Source organism: Vipera ursinii, assembly GCF_947247035.1.
Source record: "Vipera ursinii genome assembly, chromosome: 14".
Lineage (NCBI taxonomy): Eukaryota > Metazoa > Chordata > Lepidosauria > Squamata > Viperidae > Vipera > Vipera ursinii.
This window is the reverse complement of record NC_139527.1, coordinates 2,326,723-2,340,317: the sequence shown is the minus strand read 5'-3', so window position 1 is coordinate 2,340,317 and position 13,595 is coordinate 2,326,723. Positions and strand designations below refer to the sequence as shown.

At 49.4% G+C, this 13,595-nt stretch overlaps 1 protein-coding gene across 1 annotated transcript in view; it reads left to right on the top strand.

Annotated features, from left to right (window-relative positions):
* The window catches only part of OSBP2 (oxysterol binding protein 2), a gene marked incomplete at its 5' end in the record, with an annotated part of 46,000 nt that extends 33,263 nt beyond the window's left edge, over nt 1-12,737 (top strand). Inside the window, 11 exon segments of the mRNA XM_083373452.1 lie at nt 294-417; nt 1,223-1,289; nt 2,079-2,243; nt 3,095-3,340; nt 4,611-4,731; nt 5,137-5,240; nt 5,447-5,542; nt 6,183-6,370; nt 6,569-6,789; nt 8,211-9,452; nt 9,850-12,737. Coding sequence (XP_083229578.1) covers nt 294-417; nt 1,223-1,289; nt 2,079-2,243; nt 3,095-3,340; nt 4,611-4,731; nt 5,137-5,240; nt 5,447-5,542; nt 6,183-6,370; nt 6,569-6,789; nt 8,211-8,353 — 1,475 coding nt within the window. The 3' untranslated portion in view covers nt 8,354-9,452; nt 9,850-12,737.
* Between the last annotated feature and the right edge of the window lie 858 nt (nt 12,738-13,595).

Sequence of the window (13,595 nt, the reverse complement as noted above, 5' to 3'; positions counted from 1 at the left end):
TAGAATAGAATAGAATAGAATAGAATAGAATAGAATAGTTGGAAGGGACCTTGGAGGTCTTCTAGTCCAGCCCCCTGCAGCGATTTGCTTAATAACCAGCATTTGGCGATGATGCTGTCCAGCTCTTGTTTTGGGGCCCAGAAAGCCCAAATGGTAAACCTACATGTACGGCGGTTGAGATTCACCCTTTGGCAAGTGGGAAACCAATAGCCGCCAGCTTCCTTCCTTCCATTTGGCGCCTCAGGTGCCCAAAGGTGGGCAGGGCTGAGATCCGGGCTCTCCGTCTCTTCCAGGAGGAAGCGTGCAGAGTGGAAAAGGAGACGCCAGTGACGAAGATGAGGAGACGGAGTACTTTGACGCTATGGAAGACGCTCATGCTTTCATCACAGTAGCCGCAGAGCCATCCAAACATCACCGGTAGGTCGGTGCTGTCGTCCGGGCCCAACCTGGGCAGCTTCGAAGGTGGTAGGACTTCAACTCCCAGAATTCCCCAGCCCAGCATCTCACCCTGCATGCTAGGAGATAAGAGAGGGACATGAGAGTTCAGCCTAAAACATCTAAATAAAATAATGGGAACTATGTTTTTGTTTTTGTTTTTTTTTAAAAAGCAACCACTGCCCACTTTATACAGTTAGAACAATTAACCAGTGGAACAACCTGCCTCCAGAAAGTGTGAATGCTCCAACACTGGAGGTTTTTAAGAAGAGACTGGACAGCCATTTGCCTGAAATGGTATAGGGTTTCCTGCCTGAGCAGGGGGTTGGACTAGATGACCTCCAAGGTCCCTTCCAACTTATTATTATTATTATTATTATTATTATTATTATTATTATTATTATTATTATTATTATTATTATTATATCCTGAACCCCTGGTCCTTCCAAAGTCATGTTTTTTCTAACCCTTCCTGCTTACGGTTGCCTGGTTCCTTCCTCTCCACAACCTCACCTGGTTCACACACACACACACACACACACACACTGCAGGGAAGGCTGCGCAGGTGCCCATCGGTTGCCTAGACCCAGAGCTTGGAGAAAGTGGGCGGGGCCAGAATGTCAGCTGGTGCATTTGCATATTGGAACCCCGCCTCTGTTTGTGATGATCTCCGTGGCCCCCGCTTGACGGGCCCTGCTGGGGCAGCCTGGCCTGGCTGGCCAGCGCATCGGGAGACCATGCCCCATCGCTTTTGGCATTGCCATTGTCACTTTTGTGTCCCCCACAGGCGCACCAGCAGCAACATTAGTGAGGGCAGCGAGGGCCGTTCGGACGATTGGACCTTTGGCGACGGTGTGAGTATCACCCAACCCTCGGAGGTGTTTGCTTTCTGTCTCTACGCGACCCTTTTGGTTGCAGCTTGACCCACCTCCAGGCTGGGCGGCTGGGAGAATCGGCCTCTTTGTTCTCGTTCTGGATTGTGTGATCGTGTGTGTTTGGGGCTGGGGAAGTTAACGTGCAGTTAATGTGTCTCAAGCCGATGGGAACCCCGTCGCATCCTCTTGTGAAATTTGCCTTGCTCTGCTTGGTTCTGAGAATGGTTGCCGTGCTGCCGTTCCTCAATTCACTCTTTGATTCTGTCGTTTAAGCTTCCGTGCGTGGCTGGGTTTGTGTATGTGAAGCCGTGATGCGATTTGTTGGGTTTGGGCTTGTTTTGAGTGACGTCCAGTCTTCACCCTTTCTCAATCTTGGTTTATACTTTGGCATAAATTGGGAACTCCTTCGGTTATGAATTAACTCAAAGTCCACCGTTCAATAAACCGACTTAGCCTATTTGGAGATTCTCGGTCCTCCGGGTTATTGTTGTCCCAAAGGTGTTTTGTATTTTCAAAAGGCAACTGGGCTTTCTTTGTTTTTCCTCGAAAGACATTTGGCTTCTCATCCAAGGAGCTTCTTCCATTCTGAACTGCAGAACGTCTTCAAGGAAAAACAAAGAAATTCCACTTGCCTTTTTTGGGGGGTGGGGAAAAACCCCACCTTTGGCAAAACCGGCTTAACATGTCCCAGGCTCTGCTTACAAGGGTGGGTGAGGAGCTGGAAATCCCACACTGAATTGTCATCAATTTGGATTTGATCCCTTTCAGGTGTTTGAGGCCTCCACTCATACTGGCCTTGGTGCTTCAAGCAAGCATGGCGTCGCCCACAAGAAGAGGCGCACTCAAATCCCAGACAAGCCCAACTACAGCCTTAACCTCTGGAGCATAATGAAGAATTGCATTGGTAAAGAACTGTCCAAGATCCCTATGCCCGTAAGTGGTTTCCTCCACTCTTAATTTTCCCTCTAAACGAGGTTGGGAGTGTAGCCCTGTGTGTGAAACTCTGCCACCGTGTAACAGAAATGCATGCACATCCCTTTCCAGTCTTTTCAATCACTCGGCAATATGACTCCAGAGCTGTTTCCCCCCCCCCAAGAGTTCCGATATCGCGTACCATAAATAATCCACCCTATCCAATATCTCTGCTTGGCAGCCCAGTAAAACAACAGCAGGGCAGCTGCCAAACCAAACGGTTAAATCTGCCAGCGCAAGGCTGGTGGCAGCCTCCTGATTAAGGGAGCCACTCTGGGAAGTCTCGGAAATTGTAATAGCCCTTTGACGTGGCATTAAATCTTTCTGGCCCACCGGGAACTTTTTGTGCAGATGACAAAAGCTTCAGTGGTTCGGCACACGCGCGCACGTTGTCTCTTTTGTGCAAGGATATTTTATTTTCAGGCCTCGTCCTTCCTCCCGTCTCCCAAGTGACCTTGTTGGTCAGTATAATTTCAGCTGCGAACCGGTTGCTCACTTTTCATCCACCACCTGGGCTCTTTTATCCCTTGCACCGAGGGGTTTTGTAGTACAGGAGGTCCTCAACTTACGACCACAACGAAGAAACGGTGGGATAGAATCCTTCAAGAAAGGATGCCAAAGGAGGGACAGGATGAACTGCGAACGACGACGGTTATAATAGTCTCTTATCTGTTTTAAATAATTCAGTTGATTTGTTAAATTGTCCCGTGGCGAGTTGAAGAGGAGTGGGATCCCCGGGCGGCTCTGTGAAGCCCCCCAGGGCTGCCACTCCCCCTTTAAACCCCCCCTTCCCTGCTCCCCTCTCCCTGCAGATCAACTTCAACGAACCCCTCTCAATGCTTCAGAGGCTGACAGAGGACCTGGAGTATCACGAGCTGCTGGACCGAGCGGTCAGGTGCGAGAGCGCCATTGAGCAGATGTGCTTCGTGGCGGCCTTTTCCGTGTCTTCCTACTCGACCACCGTCCAGCGGACCGCCAAGCCCTTCAACCCGCTCCTGGGCGAGACCTTTGAACTGGACCGCCTGGACGAGCTTGGCTTCCGCTCGCTCTCTGAGCAGGTGAGCCAAAGAACCGGCATGGGAGGGGGAGAGGGCTGGGGGGGGAAGGGCTAGGTGCTGTAAGGTTTGGGTCCAGGCTGCCAGCTCAGATGGGCTGGACTCAGCGGATGCCTGCAAACCGAGCCTCCCTCCTCCACGTATTCCCGTTCTCCATTATTCCCTCCACCTGCTGACCTTACGACTAGATGGACTAGATGACCTCCCAGGTCCCTTCCAACTTTATTATTATTATTATTATTATTAAAATCCAGTTCTTCAACCTGGATCCCATCTTGCCAATTGCGGCAGGATTTAATCCTGTTTTCTGTGGGAGGATAAGAAGAGACTCACCGGGGTTTTGTGCAGGCATTGAATCTCTCGAGAGACGGTACATATGCCGTGTCTTCTTGCTGCTGTTGGCACCTGTAGCTGCTTGTCCCGTTTCAAGAGCAGGAATTGGGATGGGTGGGCTCCAACTGGCGTATTTTAGCTAGTCCTCAACTTATGGCCGCAACGGAGTCCAGAGTTTCTGTTATTAAGTGAGACATTTGAGTTTTGCCCCATTTTACGATCCTCCCACCAGCAGTTCACTTCCCGGTGACCCTAACCTCACCTGATGTAACCTCCCCATCAGAAGACTCTCACTGATGACTCACACCTGGGCCATGACAATATCCATCACAAGACCCTCCCTTGACACACCCACACCTGAAGCCCTTATAAAGAGAAGAACACCAAGACTTGACACCCCCTAATCTCTGCTGAAGAGGTTACCCAGCCTGGTAACGAGATATTTGGAAAGCAGCCCACAATATTCACCACTATTGCAACCTGGAATCCTTGTTAACCTTCCCCTCCAAGACCTTGTGTCAGTGCTGCAAACATTGACATGTTTTTGCACTGACAATATAAGAGACAGCCTGTTATTTTAATTGCTTCGTTTGGGAGGGAGGAATCACCCGGAAGTTGTGATAAGATTGCAAAAGCTGGTGTACAGAATGGGAAGTGAAACCTCGTATGTGAAACTAATTGGATAATGTGATTTATGACGTGTAGATAAGGGTGGGGATTGTGGGTGTGTTACGATGGGTTTGGTGGGAGGAGATTTCAGATTCTGGCATCCCTCCATGAGTGCCGATGTTTCGTTTCATTACTAAGACTTTTTAGATAAATAATATGCCGGCAATTTGTTTGATTTGTCTCATTCATCGGAACCATGACATCTTGCTAAAGAGCACTTCGAGAGCCTTGCTTCAAGAATTACCTACAAGGTGTGTCTCTTCTCCTCCAGGTGAGCCATCACCCGCCAGCAGCAGCTCACCACGTCTACTCCAGGCGTGGCTGGACACTGTGGCAGGAGATCACCATTGCCAGCAAGTTCCGTGGCAAATACCTTTCCATCATGCCGCTGGGTAAGTAAAAAGTGAGAGAAAAATGACTGAGGACCGTTTTTCACAACGCCCCCAGATCTCTCGGCTGTCTTGGTGGTTGACAGATGCTTTCCAGAGCAGGATGGAGTAGGTGTCGCCCACTTCTCTGGTAGTTTATGCCACAGCTTTATTCGTTGCTTTCTCCTTTCTTTCTTTTTTATAATAAATTTTCTTAAAGTTTAAAAAGGCTAAGATTAAAAATAAAGCTAACCTAAACAAAGAAGAAGAAGAAGAAAAATTCTTCAGCCCATGTCTTTATCAGTTGACAAATAACGAAGCCTCATCCCGCCGTCCCAATCGGCAAAAAATCCACTAAGAGTTACAGAGATAATACTTTCTGTAAATAGAGATTTATATGCTAACAGTAAGGTTACTTTTCTCCCGCAGGCACCATCCATCTCGAATTCCACTCCAGCGGCAATCACTATATCTGGCAAAAAGTGACATCCACAGTTCACAATATTATTGTGGGAAAACTCTGGATTGACCAGGTAAGGAGGACGGGCCTCATCCTGCAGCGTTGCTAAAATCCCTCGGTGAATAAAAGAGTTGATAGTCAGTGTTGATAGTGGGGGTTTTTAAAAAAAATTTGAATTAAATAAGAGAGAAAGGAAATTGTTTTTCCTGATTTCTTGATTCTGGTTTCTGTCAGTATGGATAATTAACCCCTTGGGCAAATTCTCTTTCTTTTCTGCAGTCTGGTGACATCGAAATCCTCAACCACAAATCAAAAGACAAATGCCAGCTAAAATTCACACCCTACAGTTACTTCTCCAGAGACATCCCCCGGAAGGTAACTATCAGGAATGAAACTTTGGCAGCTACCTGCCTATTTGTTTCTTCTTGGTATTAGAGTTGGGGGGTGGGGTGGGGAGTGTTGCTTTAAAAGTGTTTAGATGGAGAAATGAAAATTTGTCGAATCTGCTGAATACTGTGAGAGCCTGAGGCATTGCCAAGGACACTGAAGCAGGTGTGGAAGAAAAGCAGCCGGTTCCAATAACAAAGGGAAAATGTTTATAGGGATGATGTGAAAGGGCAAGAGCTGGATTTGGCTGCAAACATTTTGGGCCCAGATGTGGCTGTTGCGATAACAAATCAACTGGGACGGGGCAGGGTGGGAGCGGTGCAGCCTGTCTCCCTGCTTGGGCAAGGATGGAGAAGCAGGAATGTTATCGGCCTGTCTTAAGATGTATATTCTATATCAGTGTTTCTCGACCGTGGCAACTTGAAGATAGATGGACTTCAACTCCCACAGCTGGCTGGGGAATTCTGGGAGTTAAAAGTCTACCCACCTTCAAGTTGCCGAGATTAAGGGACACACTGTCTTATCCCATCTCAGTCGAAGTCATTGTAGGCTACCCGTAGGGTTGATTTCTACCTGGTGGGGCTGACGGCCCACCACGAATCCTCCTCTTCCTGGTTTTCCTTCCCAGGTGACAGGGGTGGTGATGGATGCCGATGGCAACGAGCGCTACGTCATGTCCGGCACGTGGGACGAGAAGATGGAGTGTTCCAAGATCATAGAAACCAGCCAGGCAAACTCCATTGCGGAAGGCAAGCTTCCGAAAACGGTCTACCAGACCTTGTCCCCCAAGGTCCTGTGGAAGAAATATCCTCTCCCGTGAGTCTTCCCAACAGGCTTGGGGCTTAAGGGTTGGCCCCCTGTGGGATTGGCCTTTCTGGGGCGGCGGAGAAGGCCCGGATTATTATGAGGGCTCCACGAACGTCGTTGGCCAAGCGCTGGCGCCATGCAGGGAAAGCGCCTGCCGGCGCCAGCCGCCCCTTCTCTTGAGTTCAGTCCCGGCTTGTCCCTTTGCAGGGACAACGCGGAAAGCATGTACTTCTTCTCCAAACTGGCGCTGACCCTCAATGAGCCAGAAGAGGGCGTCGCTCCCACGGACAGCCGCCTGAGGCCTGACCAGCGGCTGATGGAGGACGGCAAATGGGACGAGGCCAACGTGGAGAAACAACGCTTGGAAGAGAAGCAACGGGCCGTGCGCCGGCAGCGGGAAGTTGAGGCAGCCGAAGCGCTGGCAGAAGGTACCAGAAAGAAAGCAGATCTCTCGGCTGGGTTACAAGGAAGGGTGTTTTGGGACTACACATCCCATCGGTCCCTTATTAAAGCCATGGTGGCTGGGCAGGTGGGAGATGAAATCCAAAATCTACCCAGGGGTCCTTAAGTTTCTCTTCACGCAAAGGAGTATGAGGCTGAGGGGGAGGGGTTGCAGGCTCAGGGTTTGTACAGGTAGTCCTTGACTTACAGTGTTCACTTAGTGACAGTTTGAAGTTATAACGGCACTGAAAAAAGTGACTTAGGACCGTTTTTTCACACTTACGACCATTGCGGCATCCCTATGGTCATGTGGTCAAAATTCAGACGTGTGGCACCCGACCCGTATTTATGACCACTGCAGTGTCCTATGGTCTCCTTTTGTGACCTGACGAACCCACTCCTCTGTGGTCCTCGCACTTACGAAAGAGCACCACCATGGTCACGTGATCAACATCCGGGCACTTGGCAACAGATGAGGTGGTGGTCCAAGACCTGGGGCATTAATTATCCCAGATCATGGCTGGCTCAGGGATTCTGGGAGTTGAAGTCCGCAAGTGATAAAAGAGCCAAGCTTCCCCCATACTGGCTCAGGGATTCTGGGAGTTGAAGTCCACAAGTCATAAAAGAGCCAAGCTTCCCCCATGCTGGCTCAGGGATTCTGGGAGTTGAAGTCCGCAAGTCATAAAAGAGCCAAGCTTCCCCTATGTTGCCTCAGGGATTCTGGGAGTTGAAGTCCGCAAGTCATAAAAGAGCCAAGCTTCCCCCATACTGGCTCAGGGATTCTGGGAGTTGAAGTCCGCAAGTCATAAAAGAGCCAAGCTTCCCCCATACTGGCTCAGGGATTCTGGGAGTTGAAGTCCGCAAGTCATAAAAGAGCCAAGCTTCCCCTATGTTGCCTCAGGGATTCTGGGAGTTGAAGTCCGCAAGTCATAAAAGAGCCAAGCTTCCCCCATACTGGCTCAGGGATTCTGGGAGTTGAAGTCCGCAAGTCATAAAAGAGCCAAGCTTCCCCCATACTGGCTCAGGGATTCTGGGAGTTGAAGTCCGCAAGTCATAAAAGAGCCAAGCTTCCCCTATGTTGCCTCAGGGATTCTGGGAGTTGAAGTCCGCAAGTCATAAAAGAGCCAAGCTTCCCCCATACTGGCTCAGGGATTCTGGGAGTTGAAGTCCGCAAGTCATAAAAGAGCCAAGCTTCCCCCATACTGGCTCAGGGATTCTGGGAGTTGAAGTCCGCAAGTCATAAAAGAGCCAAGCTTCCCCTATGTTGCCTCAGGGATTCTGGGAGTTGAAGTCCGCAAGTCATAAAAGACAGACAGTTGGTGAGAACCTCTGGGCTTTGCCGTGTCAGCACCAAAACCTGTGGGGTGTGTTTTTCCTGTGCGTCCCCCTCCCCCCGCTTCTTTTGCAGGCAAGGACTACAAGGGCTACATCCCGATGTGGTTTGAGAGGAAGGTGGACCCGGTGACGGGAGAGCTGATGTGCATCTACAAAGGCGGTTACTGGGAGAGCAAAGAGAAGCAGGACTGGAGCCAGTGTCCCAGCATCTTCTGAGCTGAGCTCGTGGGTGCCAGGCGAAGCCTCTGCCTCTGTGGCGGGAATGGAAGGGCCGCTAGCCTGAGCCCCTCTGGGTGGTCTCCTGCCCTCCCCCCCCCTCCCAGCCGCCTTCCGGAGAAAAACAGGCAGAGAATTCAAATAAATCCCGAATTGAAAACAAACAAAAAAAAACACACAAAAAAATGCAAGCGAAGAAAAACAAAGAAAGAGTTAAGACAAGACAAAGCAAACAGGGATTCCCAAAGCTATTTTTATGCACTAATAAAACGGCGTATGATTTTTTAAGTGACTTTTTTAAGCTTGCCAATTAGGATTTGAGACATAGTGGGGGGGGGTGTTTTTTTGTTTTGGTTTGTTTGTTTGCTAGGTTTTTCCCCGCCCCCCCCTCTGTTTTTTTTTTTAAACAACCTGCCTCTGGGCTGGCCGTTAACTTCTCTTTCAAGGCCTCGGTTTCGCTAACCAGGGCCCTGAGTTCCAAAGATGCACCTCTTTTATTGGAAATGGTGAGTGTTTCAAGACTTTCTCCCCCCCCCCCCGCTCTGATTTCTCATTGCCACGTGGGAATTAACCCTACTTTTAATCTGCAGATCATCCCCCGTCCCCCAAGTTTCAGGCAGCTCCATAGACCCTCTTGGGGGACCCTCGAAATTCTCTAGCGGTGACGAAATCCCAGAGGCGGAGTGGGGGACCCATCTTCTTTCTTTAGCTCCTTGGAAGAGGTCTGTCCGCTTTCTCCAAGGTCGGGAGGGATTCCGACCCTGATTCCCACCGTGGCTGAGCTGCCTTTCCAGCCCCCACTCTGGAAACGTGTGGAGAGTGACCTGACTTTTGATTTTGAAGATGTGTCAAAACACTCCTAGGGCAGCTGTGTTTCCTGGAAGGATGTTTTTAAGATTTTTTTCTCTTTGTTTTTCAACATTTGGAGAACAGAGGAGGCAGCCACAGCAAAACCTGACTTCCCCCTCAGACATTCCGTCTGCTTTTTCCCCTTCCGTTGGCTTCGGACAGCTCTGCACGGGAGCGTAGTTCAGGATCAAGCGCTCGGCATTCCCCGTCGGTTGAATCACGACCCGTTTTCGCCTTTCCAGCGAAGCCGGTTAGTTTGTGCTGCCCTGCTAGCCAGGTCCCCATCACTAAGACGGGATATTTGGGTTTAGAGCATTGCAAGCTGGACGAATGCCCAGCCCGCTCTGGGACGCCCTGGGTCAAAATCACCTTTGCAACGCAGCTGTTCAGTGGCTCCACGTGTGTAGAAAGCACATTTGTGCGAGCATGCACACACAAACAGAGACCCCCTCTTGCCGTTTAAGATTCTCTTCCTCAGATGAAGGAAGCTGGCAAGGGTAGAAGATCGAAGGGGGGGGCAGCAAAATGCCCTCTTGGCTCTGGTCAGCTCCAGCATCCTGGGGTCACCAGCCTAGCTACCTCCATAGCCAACATCCCAGGCGCATCCAGTTAAATTGAGATATGCTTCCGCTTCTCTTTCTCCACAGGAGACGTAGCTCCACCTCCTGCTCCCGTGGTCAGGCCTTTGCTGGCATCCCTGCTGGCAGGGGGATTCTGGGAACTGCAGCCCCAGTCAATCTGGAGGGCACTGGCTGCTGCCGGTGATGTTAGTGGTGGTGCCTTGGGATCCTTAGCTCTCTTGCGCTGGCCCTGTGCTGCCCGAGTCCAGGGTGCCGGATCCAGTGTCTCTCAACCTTGGCATGGCTAGCCCGGGAATTCTGGGAGTTGAAGTCCTCCCCTCTTAATAGTTGAGGATTCCTACCGTACTGGCTCCTCTTCACGGTTGTCCAGCTGATCATCCGCCAGGGCCTGACTGCTTCGGGGGCCTGAACAGCTGGGGCTTGGAGAAGCCCCCCCCTTGAGCCCAACAGCACAGGCAACTAAAGGGCCCCTCTGCTGTGCCCCTCCCCACCGAAGATGGCCCATTTCTCTCCTGGGGGACAAAAACAAGCAATAATGGGAGGGGGTTTCCTAAGGGGTCTTGCCTCCCCCGGCTTCCAGAGTGCTGAAGGCACAGCAAGATCCACGTGGGATATCACTGGCCGAGTCCCCACACCCCCTATCCTGGAGGACCCATTACATGCTCACACATCATAGGCCTACACACACACACACACACACACACACACACACCTTGTATATGGAATAACAATAGCAACTGAACATCGGTGTACTCTCACCGCTGATGGCAGTGTACCTTTAATCTTTATTTATTTGTTTCTAATTTATATGTATGATATATATAATATATGTACACAAATATATATATATATATATATATATAAAATTATTTTGTTTAAATTTATATGGGTATGTAACTAGAAGAAACAAAGAAATGAAGACGGAGTCTCTCTGTCCGAATCTTTTTATAGTACAAATACGTTCCAGCACGTTTTGATCCTTTCAGGGTACGATGGCTTCCTCCTACTCCACCCCCCTTTTTTTTCCTTAAGTAAAATTTAAATAGTGGGAGAAGATGTACAAGCTGTGCTGCATCCTATAGAATTCAGGATCCGTGCACAAAAATTGCCTGATGGAGAGTGGCCAAAGTGTGACTGACTGTAGTTTTGTAGGGTGTCAATTTGTTCCAGAACAAATTTGGTGGGCCAAACTTCTACAGCAGCGTTTCTCAACCTCAGCCAGTTCAAAAGATACAGACCTCAAGTCCCAGAATTCCCCAGCTGGGAGTTGAAGTCCATCCCTCTTGAAGTTATCGAGGTTGAGGAATGTTGCTGTAGAGAGAATCTTGATTCTAAGGTTAGGGTCCCCAAAAGAAACAACTTGGCATTCTCTGAATGTGTTCCGAGCGACTTGCGTTTCCCCCGGCATCATTTGAACTCCAGCTGGGCATGATGGAAAAAGCTGCTAGGGTAGGCCGACACATCTGGAAAGCATCAACTTGAGGATGGTGTCAGATAGAGCCCAGGCTGGAGTTTTCCCAAGCCAGGGTTTGCTTCAAAACCTTTGTGCGTTGGCATGCAACGGTGAAAAAAAGGTTGTATGAATGGCTCACCAACAACAATGGCTCACCAACTTTTGCAGTAGCAAAAGCCAATAAGCAGGGGAAGCAGATTGTAAACTTTACTTAAATTTATCATTGAGTCAACAAGGATGTGCTTCTGGGAAGTTTTTCTTCTTTTTTTTAAAAAAAAGGGGGGGGGAGATCCTGGAAGTTAAAAATGAAGAATGATGGCACAAAAAGGAATTTTCCTGATATGCTTGAACTGTATGCGTGCCATACAGTTCCCTTAATTTAGGGAAGAAATTATTTCTTTAAATAATTACTTTAGAGCTCATATTTCCTGGTTTTAAAAATGCAGCCTTGCTGTGGGTGCTCCCATCGCTGGAGGCTTTTAAAGAAGAGACTGGACCGCCATTTGTCCAAAATGGCATGGGGTCAGTCTCCTACTGGAGCAAAGGGTTGGACTAGAAGACCTCCAAGGTCCCTTCCAAGTCTGTTATTCTGTTATATTGGCTTCTAGAGACCTTCCAGGAGCTGAGCCCCCCCCCCAAGATCCAACGATGTGGGGCAGCCAACACCGTCCCTGTTGTGTGAGATTTTTGCAGCCCTTCAGAACAAAGCTCTTGGTACAGTGCCTAAGGACATTTTAAATTCAAGGCGGTTTTGAAAATTTAGAAAATAAAATAAATTCGCTGGAGGCTTTTAAGGAGAGCTTTTTTTGTCCAGAATAATACAGGATCTTTTCCCTTCCAGCTCTGCCAATTCTGTTCACTCTTGTTATTCTGCTTTCCTCTGGCTTTTAATCTTGTCTTCCGTAAAGGGACAACACCCAATCCTTTAGCCCAACGTTTTTCAACCTTGATTAACTTTTAAGATGTGTGAACTTCCCACTGGCTAGGGAGTTTTGGGCGTTGAAGGCCTCCAGATCGTAAAGTGGCCAAGGGTGAGAAACAAGGGGGCTTAACCAATTTGTCCAGAGATTATTATGGGATAGGAAACCTACATTGAAGAAACATGGATTTGGCCATTCTGTCTTCCGGTGCCTGTTCTGTGTCCAGCTAGGAGTGTTTTGTGGGTTTTTTGTGTGTGGTTTTTTTTGTTTGTTTTTTGCAACGGCTCTGCTCTCCCTCATTAGACAAGGCAGCATTTCCTGGAGCGGACACATGCGCTGGACATTCAAAGCAATTCGGTCCCCATTGCAAGGATCTCCTCTTCAACAGGATCACCTGTGTATCTCCAGCATCCCTCCCCCCCCACACACACACACAAATCCTCCAAAAATCAGAGCCACAAACTGTAGCATTTTTTCCCCCTGATCCTCTTACATTGTAAAAATCTGAGCTGATGTGATGTTTTCCTGTCTCTCTCAGTTCAGCTTTAATTACGTTAACAATAAAAGATACAGGGATTTTCTTGCTTGTCTTGTCTTTTTCAAGGCCTATTTCAGTGGAAGTAGGGTTTGTGAGAAAGGAAGTAAGTCAAGGATGCTGCGACGGTTGTAGGTGTGGAAAAGGGGTCATCAGTCACTTTTTTCAGTACCGTTGTGGATGGATGGATGGATGGAAAATAAGGTAGGTTAGGTAGGTACCGTAGATAGATGATAGATTGTAGGTAGGTAGGGGCAGGGCTTTTTTTCTCATAGAACGCTCAGAACGGAGTTCCGGCACCATTTCTTGGGATGGAACCTTGTAGGGTAGGCAAGGCGGGTTGTATGACATGTGTGAGTTCCAGCACCTTTTTCTTTTACAAAAAAAGCACTGGGTAGGGGTGTGTGTGTGTGTGTGTATGGATGGGCGGACGGACGGACGACAGATGACAGTACGAATTCACGTTTGCTGAATGCAAAGTTGCTTCCTCCACGATGTTCTGCTTCCTTCAGGAATACCCCAAGAGAACGTTTCTTTCCAACTTTCCCCAACTTCCAGGCTGTTTCTTCCAGCGTCCAGTCTTGGGGGGGGGGGTTTCCAGCAGGGACCGCTCCCCCCAGCAGTCACACGTGGCTTCCCGCCGCCCCTTTCCGAGAGTCCGCCGTGTGTGGCGTCGCTAGGCAACGGATGAGACTCTTTCCCCAATGGGAGGGCCGGAGCCGCTCCGCGTCCCAGGGTTGCTAGGCAACCCCGGCCCGGGACCTTCCACGGCTGCAAACGATGCTTCCAGCGGGAGGAGCCGCCCGCGCGCGGCGGAGCGATGCGTGGCGGGTCTTGCGGGCAGTCGGTGAGCCTCTCGAATTTGGGGGCTGGGTCTCCCCACTTGTGGCATTTCCCCTCTTGC